Here is a 16,089-nt window from a genome sequence, read left to right as displayed (position 1 = left end):
AGGTTTCTAAACAGACCTATGTTCAGGGATTCCATTAAATCTTTTAACCATTTTGTCATATAATACTATTAGTCCTTATTATTCACTGTCTGTAGCAGAGGCGTCATCTTTCTTAGCTGAAGGAGGGGTGCTTGACCCCCACTCCGCCCCAGACCTGGCCCCCACTCCACCTCTTTCCCCAGGTCCCCACCGCCTACTGCTTCCCGTCCCCACCGCTGCTCCTCCCTCTCACTCCAGCGCCTCCTGCAAGCCGCTGATCAGCTGATTGCGACTGGCGGGAGGTGCTGGGGGGAAGGGGGAGGAGCTAATCAGCAGGGCCGCCGGTAGATGCTGAGCAGGGCTGGAGCACCCATGGAGTCGGCGCCTATGGTTTGTAGTGCCCAAAGTGTGCTAGAGAAGACACGATCCACATCCCAAAGTACTTAAAATCTATACAGAGCATGACACAAAAAGCAAATGGAAAATATAACAAAATGTACTGTGGGAAACAGGCTGTGGGAAGAGAAGACAGGATTTTCATCAGTGTCATGATATTGCATTGGTCCAGATGCTGTAATGAACTGTAGGAGAGTGGGCCTCTACACAGAGATCCACCCACAGGGAGCTCATTGCAGGATTAGAGCCTTAGAAAGGTATCACCACACAACTTTAGGGGTTTACATTTTGTTGATTTATATTTTAATTTAGACTAGTGTTTGCTTTTCAATTTATTTTTATTATATAAAATATATACAGTGAACTTTGGTATAGTGAAACTCCATTTGTAGGAAGGTGGATGAAAGTCCCAATTAGCTAAATGCATTCAAGTTACAGTGCACCTCTGCTTATGGTGAAGTTGTTCTGTGAATGTGACTTTATTCTAACTACTGATTGTAACTGCCAGAGGACCTTCTGTGCCTGCAGAACAAAGGGCAGGATTTGCCCCTTAGAGCACACAACAAAATAAGCGGAGTGTCTCTGTGGTGGAGCATCTCGCTGCATTTCTAAATACTTTTATAATGTTACCAAAGCAGAAGGTGGGGAGGCCAGACACAATAGAAATGCCTAGCTTCTTATTTAGTGCATATTGGAAACTGTTACACTTTTATTTTAGAGAAAATATGGTTTATGTTTAGTTCAGATTAACTTTCTCATGATTTTATGACATCTACAAACATATGATAGAGCAGCCTGAGATGTAACTTGTCAGTCATATTTGTAAAATGCTTTGAACATTCAAAGTGAAGTAAATGCTACATATTATTATTATGCAAGTGCTAAGTACTATGATTATGGTTGTGAAAGTGGTGTAGCAATTACAACTATAATATCCTAATGCAATGGGACTAACTAACCATTGCATTACTTCAGTTTTATTCCAGTGTAACATCACTAAAATCAATTAAGTTATGGAGTGATCAATCAAGGCCAGTATATGGAGAAGAGAGTCAAATAATTATTTTTTAAATTGTTTCTAATTGGTAACTCTCAATTACCCTTCAAACATAAGTTCTGCTCAGTGTAAATGTTATTAATGTGTAAATTTCATGCTGCTGTGTTGTAGAAGCACCAGGTACAATATACGCTAATGCTGTGCAATGCAGATGAGAAACAATACACTTTTCCTTAGCACAAAATATTACCGGTGTTTACTCCATTTCAAATTAACTTTCATTGAGGTTTGTGAATTTTACAAATATGATATGACAGCTTGAAATATTACTTTTGCAGCACGGACAAATGTCAGGAAAATTATCCATCTGTGCTCAGAATGGCACCCAACTGCATTGTTGCCTCCAGTAAGATGGTGTCTGATGTCACTCAAATGAACAGAAGCATTCATTTCTTTCTTGAGATTAAATAAGCGGTATTTGTCCATGACAGAATGTTTAATGTATGGTATATCACTCTGTGAGTTCTGTTTTCACCCTTGCATACTGTTATTTTTCTCCCACTGTTAAGATATGCCAATTTCAAATTCTCCCCACTGAACAGTTACATTACCTACCAACCCATCCACATATTGTGGTGTTCCTATTGCAGAATTTCCATGGGAATTAAGCAAATTTAGTAGACATAATTTTTTGTCCACTGTAAATCTACTTTCTCATTACACAGAACAATCATAATCAGATATTAAAAATCTGTTTCCATATGCTTAAGAATGCTGTCAAGGTTCCTTCCCCACTCATATTTATGACAAATGCCCAGTCAGAAGTATCCATGCTGTGAAATATCTCACTCTCCTACAGCTTTTACACATGAATAGCTCCTATTATAGCTAATAAGAATTTTGTTCAGGTTTATAAAGAAGAAACAGCTCCTCAAGCAACTAGTTAACACCTGAAAGAATGTAAACATTATATAAACCAAGCACTGCAAGAAAAGAAGTCTGCAGGAATTCAGAAATTATGATTAATTTCTATAATAATAGTAATAGCATTTAGAGTGCTGTACATCTTCAGATCCTATGACAAGCATTAAGCAATTAATCAAATAGAATGAGTGCTGTTGATTTGCTGCAGCCGATTCTTAAGCAATGCTTTTTTTTACGTCTCTATCATTCTGTGTCCCATTTCAGAAGGTCACATCAAGTTATGTTGTGTCAAATAGCATTTATTAACTCAGCCTAAACTCAGTCAGCATGCCATATACTACATTGCACTTTGTATCAAAAATGAAAAGCAATTTCACTGATTTTTAAATGTATGCAAAGGCCAGCAGATACCTGGGTGATTTTCATATTTATTGCATGCCAAGTTATTACATGGCAGGAATGACTTCACTTAAGATGTTCTCCAGCCATTTAAAACAACATTTCCCCTTTACTTTTAAAATTCAACCCAAAAAAGATTGAAAGGTTGATTTTCTCCTCCGAGTAGGAGAGGAATACCAACTGATGCTAATGGGAATTACTGATGCACATCAGTAGGGCACTAGACCCCTTCATTTTTCAGCATGGCTAGGAGATACTGCTGTGCCACTTATATTCCAATTTGTAAAGCGTAAAAGCTCACCAAATAGACAGATTTTCCTTCTATTCTGCTGAGCTTATGTCTCATTAGAATGTACACAGGGGGCAACAAAACTTAAAGATGTAAATTCTATGAGTGTGGCCGTGGCAAGAAAGAGATGGAAGCAAGGGGACTTAAGAAGCAAAAAAGCTGGTTTACCTGATACTGTATAGCACTTTCCCAGTCTTAGAAATCCTCAGCAACTTGTTGTCCGTTGTAACATCATGGAAGTTTGCACCTTTCTCATTGGCAAAGAATAAATCAGGCTTCCAAATAGAGTCCAACATAGATGGATCCAAATCCAAGGAGTCATCGGGGTATTCACTGTAAGCCAGGCGTGAGTCATTCCATTGCTGTCTCAAAAAGATGTTCACTCTGTAGTCCTACAGAAATGCCATGCACAAAAGTCAATCTCTTGCCAAGGTGAGAGTTCATTTTAACTTTCCTGATGCTCACAATGATTTTAGGTTCAGTGCGGTACCAATGATATAATAAACCTACATATTACTCTACCCTTTGAATGAGAGAGCTATTATTTAAAAATAAGGCAGTGCAAGTGGCATACTGCACCAAACTAGTGCAACAGGTACATTTTCCAAATCAAAAATAATAGTCCCTTTTCAACTGATGAAGATAATATTAACTACAACCCCCCATGGATTACTGTGGATTAACATGAGGCTCAGAAATATCAAAGTATTACTAGCTGTACAGTGTTCAGTAATCACAACGTAAAATAAAAAGATATGAAAGTATCCCAAAGAGTAACTTAACTCAGTCATTCACAATCTGTAAATTAACAGATTCCAATACTCGAGGAGATAGGTACTAAAAGCTTTTGATATGGTCTCGCACAGTATTCTTGCCAGCAAGTTAAAGAAGTATGAATAGGAAGAATGGACTATAAGGTAGATAGAAAGCTGGCTAGATCATTGGGCTCAACGGGTAGTGATCAACGGCTCGATGTCTAGTTGCCAGCCGGTATCAAGAGGAGCACCCCAGGGGTCGGTCCTGGAGCCGGTTTTCTTCAATATCTTCATTAATGATCTGGATGACGGGTTGGATTGCACCCTCAGCAAGTTCGCGGATGACACTAAGCTGGGGGGAGAGGTAGATATGCTGGAGGGTAGGGATAGGGTCCAGAGTGACCTAGACAAATTGGAGTATTCGGCCAAAATAAATCTGATGAGGTTCATCAAGGACAAGTGCAGAGCCCTGCACTTAGGACAGAAGAATCCCATGCACTGCTACAGGCTGGAGACCGACTGGCTAAGTGGCAGTTCTGCAAAAAAGGACCTGGGGATTACAGTGGACGAGAAGGTGGATATGAGTCAGTGTGCCCTTGTTGCCTGAAGACTAATGGCATATTGGGCTGCATTAGTAGGAGCACTGCCAGCAGATCAAGGGAAGTGATTATTCCCCTCTATTCGGCACTGGTGAGGCCACATCTGGAGTACTGCGTCCAGTTTTGGGCCCCTGACTACAGAAAGGATGTGGACAAATTAGAGAGAGTCCAGTGGAGAGCAACAAAAATGATTAGGGGGCTGGGGCACATGACTTACAAGGAGAGGCTGAGGGAACTGGGCTTATTTAGTCTGCAGAAGAGAAGAGTGAGGAGGGATTTGATAGCAGCCTTCAACTACCTGAAAGGGTGTTCCAGAGAGGATGGAGCTAGGCTGTTCTCAGTGGTGACAAATGACAGAACAAGAAGCAATGGTCTCAAGTTGCAGTGGGGGAGGTCTAGGTTGGATATTAGGAAAAACTATTTCACTAGAGGGTGGTGAAGCACTGGAATGGGTTACCAAGGGAGGTGAAGGAATCTCCATCCTTAGCGGTTTTTAAGGACTGGCTTGAAAAGCCCTGGCTGGGATGATTTAGTTGGGGATTGGTCCTGCTTTGAGCAGGGGGTTGGACTAGATGACCTCCTGAGGTCCCTTCCAACCCTGATATTCTATGATTCTATGACTCTATGATATTAGGAAAAACTATTTCACTAGGAGGGTGGTGAAGCACTGGAATGGATTACCTAGGGTGGTGATGGAATCTCCATCCTTAGCGTTTTTTAAGGACCGGCTTGACAAAGCCCTGGCTGGGATGATTTAGTTGGTGTTGGTCCTGCTTTGAGCAGGGGGTTGGACTAGATGACCTCCTGAGGTCCCTTCCAACCCTGATATTCTATGATTCTAATTCCATAGGAGCTGACTATGTGATATAATTTCTCCTCCTATCTACATCTTAGTTCCTGTTCATAACCTTTGTGTACCTATTGTATGTTTTCCTCTGTGTGTTCTCTAATTCTCTACTCCTCCACATCTTTTCTACTTATCTTTATGCTAATTGCACTCTCCTGCCCAATAGCCTTTTAGTTACAACTGGGAGGACAGAAATTACTAAGTGGTTCATTTAGAGCTAACTTCAGTAGTGTGACAAAACTGGCCATTAAGAGGGACTGTTATAACAGCATGTAGGTACTGATCCAAAGCCCATTTAAGTTGATAGGAAAGACAGTCACACATATTCTGAGTGTATCATTCCTACAGAGCTTCCATGCTCAACAAATACAGGTCTGGCATAGCTCGCTTTGTTGCTGTAGTTATATATTTAACTGGCATCAAACCCCCTACATTTAACTGCCCTGAGAATAGTTTATCAGAAATCCACATGCCATTCATCTTGAATATTTTAGTTTCAGAAGTATTTAAGGCTATTAAAATTGATGATATTATCTGAAAGAAGAAATCTGTGAGTGAAAGGGTCTCAAAATAATTCAATCTTCTGCACAAAAATCCTGCATTTAGGATTTATTCTGCAGTAGCTAGAATATATGAAAATGGCAGCAATATGCTTCTGACTTGGAAAATGTATGAGTTGACATTTGTTTAGTTAGGCCACTGAATTGCACTGTCTAAAGAATGTATCATCACTGAAAAGTAAGATAATATTCTCCCTATGATTAGTGATGCAGTGAGTTATTTGCCAAATATGCAAACTCTGATGAATAAGCCCCTCCAAATTTAAGAGTTTCCCACTGTTCATTCACGAGGCTCGTGATGAAAAGTGCGTTGCTGAACTGACAAAACATTTCAAACAGCTCTTAGTGTAGCAACTGATGAAGCTTCTGAAACCATAGGATAATGTTTCGTGATTTCATTGGTAGCGTGATTTTTTTTTAAAATTTTGCCTGTGTGGATATGAGCCAAACAGGAGTGTCAGAGAGTACTAAGGGGCTGATAATGAGGGGCTGAGCTCAAGGAAAGTCAGTTATTAGAGGCACTGATAGAATTCTTCAAAGACAAGCCTACATATATTTTTCACAAGTCATTTTTTCCTGTGCTATGGAATTTCATATGGTTTATAATTTAACAAATATTTTGAGTTCTAAATTGCCAAAGCATCTTTGTATCACATAAGGAGACAAACTTTAGGCGTCTCCTTTTCTCATTTTCTCAGCCTTAGAAATACAGTAATTATCTTGTAAATGTACATGGGACAATTTCCACTACAAAGATATGAAAATACTCTAACAAAATTACTACATGAAAGAGGGCAGGTGCTGGCAGGAAAGAAGGGAGATTGCTTAGGACATAACGTTAATATATTCAACTGTGTGAGTGGCTTTTAATTTCTCTGCAGTAGGACACATACTGAAGTTAAATGAAAGCAGAGGGATTTTTTATTTCCAGGACACTTCTATAATTGTTCACTTAAATCATTACAGTCTTTAAATTTCCTAAAAACCTATAAAAGACATACGTTTTCATCAGCTGCAGTACACACTAAATTTAGATTAGAAGGAATGAACTGCCAAGTACTTTTTGTTAGAAGAGTTAGTACAGGATGATATACATTATACCAAAGCTGAATTTAAATATCAACAGCCTTAAATATTCTTTACTGACACAGCTGGAAGGATAATGTTCAGATCGATCATTTTGGTATATTTGGAAATGTTCTCTCTCAGAATATTTTTGTGAGAAGCAGAATAGCGTTATTATAGCCCCTGTTTGTCTCTAATTATTGTTGCTTCCCATCTAGATAAAAAATTAAAATGAAACACAAACTTTAAAAGGTAGTCCTGGTTTTCTTTCTCTGCTGCCTCTTTGCAACAGGGTGAGCAGGAGAGTGTGGAATGCTAGGGGGCCTGTAGGTTAAGTACAATAATACAGTATCTTGTCTAAAATTTTGTATTTCTCTGAGATTATGTTTTTTGCTGATGCTATGAATATCATCCTGGAAAGCAGTCTTTTCTGAGAATGATATCACAATATGGCATATTGAACAGCACATGAGTTATTTGGTAAATTCCTGAAGGCAGGCATGGGTGGAAGGTATTAAATCACTCACAGAGGGCTGATTTACACCAGCTGAAGAACCAGTTCACAAATTATCTAATTGCATTTGCTGCTCTCACAGAGAAATGAGGTCTGAACACAGGACTGGGAAACAAGAACTCCAAGTTCTAATCCCATCTGTGGCCCTGGGCAAGTCATTTAACTTGTTTACCTCGGTTCCCCACTATCAAGTGGAGGTAACCACACATACTTTTTCACAAAGGAGCGTTGACTATTAATTATTATTATTATTTATTAGTTGATATTCAAAAATTCTTTGAAGATTATGGGCTCAACCTATGAATGCACCAAGTTAATACTAGGCACAGCTCAGGAGATTGGCTGAGCAGAAGGGCCGGTAGAAGGTGCTGGGCCAGCTGGGGACCTAAATAGCCAGCCCTGTAACTTAGAAGAGCTGCAGGACTGTTCTAAATTACTTGGGCTGCAGACAGCTGCAGTGCTAGCTGGCGATCTGTCAGAGCGCTGTGCATTTCATAGGGCCTTTTTCCATCCCACCCTTCCCCCAACAGGGCTTTGTTCACCCAAGAATGTGATTCAGGTGTCTGGGGGAGCCAGCTGCCCCACCCAGGCTCAGCAGCACAAATGCATTTGCAAGAGGGTCAGAGAACTGTGCTATATAAATTCTAAATGTGAATATTATCTGGCAGAGAGTTGTTAAATGACCTGTTGTAGGGTCCTGAATCAGCCAGGTACCTGACTACACAGACTTCTGTGAGACCACTCATGTGCTTAATGTAATGCACATGCTTAAGTACCTGGCTGAACCAGGGCCTAAGTGGCTAACTTGGCATCCCGTTTTTTGTAGTGAAAAGATGACACTGTCCATTCAGTCACAACCAAGTTCTATTGCACTTTACCGGCTGTAAAGAAAGGGCTAATTTATTTGTTGGAGTAAGTGGGTGGAATGTCATTGAAGCCAGCAGAGAACTTATCCCAAATGTCAACCATTGATTAAAGTATACACCAGCAATACAATATCCTTGCAATTAGTTATGTCTATAATTAACAATTAGTTTGTCAATCTATAAACTGCTCTTAGCTTCTCCAAGGGCAACAGCTAAAACCCCCTGGTCATTAGCTATGATGAACAACTGAATTCTCTGGCAGTGTTGCTCAACTTGAGAAAGAAAAGGAGTACTTGTGGCACCTTAGAGACTAACCAGTTTATTTGAGCATGAGCTTTCGTGAGCTACAGCTCACTTCATCGGATGCATAGCATATCGTGGAAACTGCAGAAGACATTATATACACACAGAGACCATGAAACAAAACTTCCTCCCACCTCACTCCCCCGCTGGCAACAGCTTATCTAAAGTGATCCTCAAGTAGAGCCATTTCCAGCACAAATCCAGGTTTTCTCACCCTTCCCCCCCCCCCCCCCACACATACAAACTCACTCTCCTGCTGGCAACAGCCCATCCCCCTTTGAAACCCCTCTTTATAATGCGCATGATAATCAAGGTGGGTCACCTCCAGCATTAATCCAGGTTTTCTCACCCCCCCCACCCCCTTTTTTCCAAAAACCACACACACAAACTCATTCTCCTGCTGGCAACAGCTCATCTGACAATGTGCACAGCAATAATCCAAGTTTAACCAGAACGTCTTGGGGGGGGGGTTTTGCAGGAAAAAACAAGGGGAGACAGGCTACCTTGCATAATGACTTAGCCACTCCCAGTCTCTATTCAAGCCCAAATTAATAGTATCCAATTTGCAAATGAATTCCAATTCAGCAGTTTGATGAGTTTGTGTGTGTGGTTTTTGGAAAAAGGGGGGGGGTGGGGGGGTGAGAAAACCTGGATTAATGCTGGAGGTGACCCACCTTGATTATCATGCGCATTATAAAGAGGGGTTTCAAAGGGGGATGGGCTGTTGCCAGCAGGAGAGTGAGTTTGTATGTGTGTGTGTGTGGGGGGGGGGAAGGGTGAGAAAACCTGGATTTGTGCTGGAAATGGCTCTACTTGAGGATCACTTTAGATAAGCTGTTGCCAGCGGGGGAGTGAGGTGGGAGGAAGTTTTGTTTCATGGTCTCTGTGTGTATATAATGTCTTCTGCAGTTTCCATGATATGCTATGCATCCGATGAAGTGAGCTGTAGCTCACGAAAGCTCATGCTCAAATAAACTGGTTAGTCTCTAAGGTGCCACAAGTACTCCTTTTCTTTTTACGAATACAGACTAACACGGCTGTTACTCTGAAACTTGAGAAAGATTACTCATCTATGATATTTAATCACAGCTATTTCATGCTGAGGTTTTACTGATTAATTCTGCGTGTGTAAAAGCATTCAAAATAGTTATGTCAGCCGACCAACTTCATCCCCGCTGTATCTCTGCTTTCTTCAGTGGAGTTACATGAAGGATGAGGTGGCCCACTCTTCATAACATAAGGCCTGATTCAAAGGGAAGACAATGAAAAAACTCTCATTAACATAAAAAGGCTTTGTATCAGGCCCTTTGTTATCTACCATTGTTCTGGCATAATGTACATCATCCTCACAATTTCCTTTGGAACAAAAAAAAAGTGATACTGTCCCATTTGTGTATTACAATTCAGAAGAATTAACAAGACTGCATTTTGTCTCTATGGATCATGTCATAGAATTTAGAGTGAAAACTCATAGCAGAACTGCAAGTTGTGTTTTATAAACTGAATTTTTTAAAAATAAATATTTTTCATAATACATTTTAAAGTATGCATTTCATACCATTACAAATAAAAAAAACCCAAAGCTAAAGTATTTCAGTAAATAAGGGTAGTAAACATGTAGGATGGAATTTTCAAAAGTCCTTAGCATTGGTTTAACTCTGCTCCCATTGAAATCACCAATAAAACTCCCACTGATTTCAAAGGGAGTGGAGTTTGGCTAATATGGAGGTTTTTTTAAGAAAAGCCCACCAACAAAATACAAAATTAACTTCAGTTTCCCACCAACCTTTCATCATTAGTACAAAGGTATCAAACTATGCAGTCATTTCAAAACCTCTGCTGGCTGTGAACACAGAACCTGTTACTGTTTAAGGACAAAGGGCCCATTCCACCAGTCTCCTCAGGGTCAAATTGTTCTCATGCATTCAGCATCAGTGAAACTTGTGCATATCACATGCACTTGTGCATATCACTCTGCAGGGGACCTGCACAAGGAAAATCTACCCCTTAAATACCATTTAAACCTTCAAAAGAGGGCTTGAGTGGAACTTAAGTGAGGCAAGGGACTTATGCTGGCCTACAGGGTTGAATTTCACTCCTGTATCCATCCTACTCAGAAGTCAGAAATGAGGCCTGGTGGTGTTAAGAATTTTGCCTGAGCAAATACTGCAGAATTGGGCCCCAAATCCTGCCTTTCTCCTAGTGAGCTCATCTGAGAGCCGACTTTCGTCCCCAAAGATTTTCAATATGCCTCTTCCAAGCAATGTTCTGAAAATATCCCCTTTAGTACTTAAAACCTAAGTACTTTAAGCATTTTGGTCCTCTGAGATATGAGCGTCTTCTTTTGATTTTCAATCTTATGTATAACCTACTTAACGATTTTTCATTTTTTTTAATTTTACTTTTATGTCAAAATCATCAAGAGCATTTGATGGGAACAAAATGAGTTCTAGATGGCAAAAAAAAAAAAGCCTTAATTATTTATCACAAGGGATGCTAAACTTTTCACCACATAATTAAATTGACTTTGGAAAGCGAAGAAGATGAGCAGTAATTGATGCCTGCCTCTAGGAATATTTTTAAAAACATACTCTAAACTAGTCATTAATGCGGTAACAGTATTAGGAAAATCAATATCAAACAGCTGAACAGCACCCACTTTAACAGAACTCATTCAACACTGTCTGCAGATATGATGAATAAATCAAAACGAGGAAGCCAACGGTCTTTGTTTTCATTTACTTGAGTGTTTAGCTTTTTTCAGCAGAATGTGTTAATGAACATTGAAAAGGTGCACATTAACATATTTGATAGATAATAAAATGCAATGAGGGGATTTAATCAAAGCAATGAAGGAGTCTAATTAATGCAATCTGCATTAGGTCGTGCAAATATTTTCATTGAATGCCATCTTGTAAAGCCAGTGACGTGCAGGATTTTTGCTACGTAATGCTGTGCCTCTCTCAATAAGTGCTAAGACTAACAGAAAAATGTGTGACTGAATGCAAAACCCATGGCTATAGGCATAGAAATTTCTTCTCAGAATCCTTTAGATTTAGGAAATCTGACCAAAACTTTAAGGATACTGAAAATAAAGTCTGTTGATTGTTATAAATTATGTGGCATTCTGATTTTTCCCCTCCCTCTCAGTTTCAATGTTGTTTTGATTTTCTTGTCAAGGTCATTTTAAAAGACTATGTATAAATACAGTAAGTCAGGGCTTTTCAACCTTTTTCATTTGCGAACCCCTAAAACATTTCAAAAGGAGTTGCAGACTCCTTTGGAAATTCAACCTGTGGTCCCTTGCCATAGAAGTCTTATACTGAAACCGACTGAACAGAATTCAGCTACAAATGTTGCATGGGCTTGACACGGCATTTGAAGCAGCATGAAAAAGGGCGCTAAACTGTGGGTTTCTATGGTAACAACAACACTTCGAGGTTTTGACCTGTAAGTGGGGATAGTCACATGCTTTTGATTGATCAGAAAAATGGAATGCCTTTTCTGGGATCTGAAACTTTATTTTCACTGTCACCTTTTACAGACCTCTTAGACATAGTTTGTGGATCCCCAGGCTCCGCAGACCACAGGTTGAAAACCACTGCTGTAAGTTATAACCTATACTGCCTCCACTCTGCTGTATTCCCTTATTGTTTATATCAGGGCCACTCTCTTTTCATATAATGTAAGAAAATTACCTAGCTTGTTAAAAATGCAGTTCATCGACTCTTTAGTGAAAAGTTAGAGGTTTTTCAAAAGCACCAAAGGATTTAGGAGAATTAGTCCCTCTTATTTCTGTAGGCCTTGAGCTTCTAAATCTCTTCAGTGCTTTTTAAAATTTAAAATGATGGCATAATTTAAATAAATATTTAAATCAGGTATCTATTAACTAGCTAAGATACACACATGTTCTTTCAGAATGCAAACATTTCAGGGCAACATTTATAACCATACTACTCAAAACCTGTGCTTGATTTGCCACGTCTTTTTATAGATAATGTGCTTGACATTGATTATAGGAATTTGATCCTGCCAAGTGCTGAGAAATCTCTACTGTCTTTGACTTCAGAAGGTCTATAAGGCACTCATAAGGGGACTAAACAAAACAGTGTCAGAACTGCTGTGTGATTACTTCAGAATAGCTCACAGCTCTTTCTTTAAAGTGGTACACATGAATCTCATAAGATTTTGTTGTGGAGTGAGGTATATTCTCATTTCAATGGGGTTGTGAATACACCTGATTTTTAGGTCGGAGGGGGCAGGGGGAGGTTAAATCTGAATCCAAATTGCAATATGTAGCTAGTCCTTATCTATAGTAGACTGAACTAAATCCCTGGATCCAAATACTCCAGAATTTTCAAGTATTCAAAATATGAATCCATTCTGTGGTGCCAACCCATTTATAGTTTCTATAGTGGATTGAACACTTAACGTACTATGGACAAGATTCCACCACCCTCAATCACCGTAGCTTGGCTCCATGTACAGCCCCATCAAAGTCTATAGGCCTATTTGTAATGTAACAATCCATTAATGGAAAGATGGCAGAATATTACCGGTCAGGAGCGCTGTGCTATTTTTAAAAAAGTCCCTTCAGCATTAACAGGAATTATGTGTACTGCAAGGGAGCATGTGCACCAAAAGTTCTTCTCTTTTTAAATTATAGTAGAGATGTATGAATCTCCGCAATTAAGGTTCACAAGGATTTGTGGGGAAACTTTTCCTTGAACCTAACTGTATAGATTAACATCCACTCAGTTTTGCTTTGGGTTGTCAGGTTCAAACAAAAGCAAAGACTCAAAGCAAATCTGGGAGAAAATTGTCTCAGTCTACCTGATGTTGGGTTGAGTTTTTCCTGGTTTCAATCTCAAAACCATAAATAGGCCAAATTCACTGAAATGTAGTTAAGATTGCCCCTATAGGGTCACACATGTTTTGGTGAAACTGGCCGAAGTTTCCCATCTGTAACAAAACCTAAAGTCAGAAGAGCTGTAGCTGGTTCATTTCAGTTTCATTACCGAAATTTCACACAACTCTAATTTATAGCCCTGGAGATTACTAAAATATGTAAAGCTCTAATTGTAGCATTATCATGCAAATGTGAGACAGAGCCATCATACATTTATCTTAGAGTTAACCTTGATTTCCGGGTGCATATCCGTGCTATACATTTATTTAAGTCATATCCATATTTTTTCTCCTTTGACTAAGTATTTATTATTTAAAGCACCGTTTCTGACAAAAAAGCAAATACCAACAGTAGCTATTCCTGACCTTTAGCACTATGGTATGTAAAGTTTATTGTATTTTTACACTATAGGAACATTCTTAGTAGCTTAGGAACTCAGTAACTACCCCCACATCTATAATAGCACCATTCTATACCACATCCCACTCCTTCACAAGATGGCTTCAATGGTCAGTCCCACTCACCATTGTAGTTTCTGCTATTGAACCAAAGCTGTTGATAAATATGTTGCAGGTAACATTTACAGGAGGACCTGCAAGTTGAACAATAAATAGAAAAATTGACAGGTTCTGTTCATGACATATCAAGTATTGTTGTTTTCTTGCCAGTGGCATCATAACACTTACCATTGTGGTTTCTGTGACTGATCCAAAACTGTTGATAAAAATATTGCAAGTAACGTTTACTGGAGGACCTGTGGAATGCAATAAAAATGTTGCAATATACATTGAAGCAAAAGCACAGATCCATCGACATCTGTACAGACTGGTACAGATGTGGATGAAACTAAGCAGAAAAGTGAGATTTCACAGTCAAAGTCATGTGCATGTCCATCAAAGAAACAATATCAACACAAATACTCTGATTAGACTGGTGTTGTCAGAAAATATTTTTACTTTTTTCATGTAAGGATTTATGAAAAGTGTTCGACTGACAAGATTAGACACAAAAGTTCTTTGTTGATCCACCAAACCAGAACACAGACAGCAGCATTGTAATCTTCCCACATCTCAGCCCAGTGATGGAGAGACCATCTCTGGCAGTTCAGTCATCATGCCTATTCCATTCAGTCCTTGGCCTTTCTGCTGAGACTTCCAGCAAGGACAACTATTAACGTAGACTCCTGTCCATTAAAAAGAGGATTCAGACAACCAACCCTTTTCACATCAGACACCAAGATGCCTATTAATCCTAAAAAGAAAAGGAGTACTTGTGGCACCTTTGAGACTAACAAATTTATTTGAGCATAAGCTTTCGTGAGCTACAGCTGTACTCCTTTTCTTTTCTTTTTTTTTTTTTTTTTTGCGAATACAGACTAACACGGCTGCTACTCTGAAACCTATTAATCCTAACAATTCTTGGTCACTACCAATCTTGTCTAGGCACAGCTTTTGCTAGACAGCAACACTATATTTCCTCTGTTCCCCACTCCAACCGTCCCCATTATTTAGGAATCACTGAACAAGTATGAACATGAAGGGAGCCTAAATGATACTTAATTTTTATCTACTAGCTCTTTAGCTATGATGTAACAAAGAGGTGTTTTTACATGAATTCCTAATCAATCAGATTGGACTAAAGCTAGATGATTGAATTCAGGCAGTGAGAGATTTCACATATGCAGTTAATATTACATACTGTTTTCTATTTTCCCATTATCAATTTTTTAATCTTAAAATTTTCCTGATATGTAAAAACTCTGTGTTTCACATTTGCATTTTTGTGAGATGTACAGAATATTTGTAAAAGTTAAAAGTAACATTCCTTTGGGATGTTCAAAAGTGCATTCCAGTGGAGTCCAGCAATCTTACTATTATTAACAAAAGTTTCTCTTTTATCTGGAACAAATAGCAGCCTACAAGCTACTGCAAATGAAGTGCTGCATTGTTCTCTTTTTCTCGGTCAGAGGTGTAGTTTTTAACAGCATTTCCTTTTCTTCCCTTCTCCCAAGTTTCAGTCTAGTAAACCCAACATTTTGCTCATTTCATATCTTCTCACTCAAAGCATTCATTCCAGCTGTGGAATTTTGGCCAACAATTTCTGTATATCTAAATATTGGCAATGCATCCACGCTCCTTTTCTGCACTTTCACCCTGCTATCCTGAAATAATTCCAATTTATCAATGAGTCATGAATTTGTTGTATCCTTACTTGCATTCATTTATAAATCCATCATATGATTTATAGTAGATACTTTACAGACAAATAAGCAAAAAAGGCTTTTGCCAAATAAAGTTACACTCTATGGCCCCAATCCTGCAACATTCATAATGTGGGATAGGTGGCTGCAACTGCAGAGAGCCCCAGTGAAGTCAGTCTGTTTGCACATTGTAAATAGGGGCCTAGTTAAACAATGTACAGGGAAAGAATAGGAGATACGTGTAATAAAAAAGCAAAATGACTCAGCAGTCCAGTTTGGCACATCTTCATTCCCTCTATTTTTTTCTTTTGAAGATTTTTCTGTTGTTGATTTTGTTAGTAGTTCACAGAGGGTGTTGGGGATAATCATTTGTAGGCCTTAAAGGGGAAGTATGCCTTTAAGTAAAGAGCGTTCACAACACTTTTAATTTTAAAAAGTTTCATGCACTTGTATCCCTTCTTCAAGATTATCTCATCGAATAGTGCAT

General features: G+C 39.0%; 1 protein-coding gene across 4 annotated transcripts in view; it reads right to left on the bottom strand.

The window, feature by feature from the left end:
* GLRA2 (glycine receptor alpha 2) overlaps window positions 1–16,089 on the bottom strand; it is a 162,573-nt gene that overhangs the window by 114,976 nt on the left and 31,508 nt on the right. The window contains exons 2-4 of one of the 4 annotated variants that reach the window (XM_043537856.1): window positions 14,089–14,156; window positions 13,927–13,994; window positions 3,153–3,376 (exon numbers count right to left, since the gene is read on the bottom strand). In XM_043537856.1, the coding sequence (XP_043393791.1) occupies window positions 3,153–3,376; window positions 13,927–13,929 (227 nt within the window). In that variant the 5' untranslated portion in view covers window positions 13,930–13,994; window positions 14,089–14,156. The remainder of the gene's footprint in view (window positions 1–3,152; window positions 3,377–13,926; window positions 13,995–14,088; window positions 14,157–16,089) is intronic. The other 3 variants (XM_007070507.4, XM_007070506.4, XM_037900672.2) reach the window with 3 other exon arrangements.

Source organism: Chelonia mydas, chromosome 1 (assembly GCF_015237465.2).
Source record: "Chelonia mydas isolate rCheMyd1 chromosome 1, rCheMyd1.pri.v2, whole genome shotgun sequence".
Taxonomy (NCBI): Eukaryota; Metazoa; Chordata; order Testudines; family Cheloniidae; genus Chelonia; species Chelonia mydas.
Note: the sequence above shows the minus strand (reverse complement) of the source record. Positions and strands in the feature narration are given on the sequence as shown.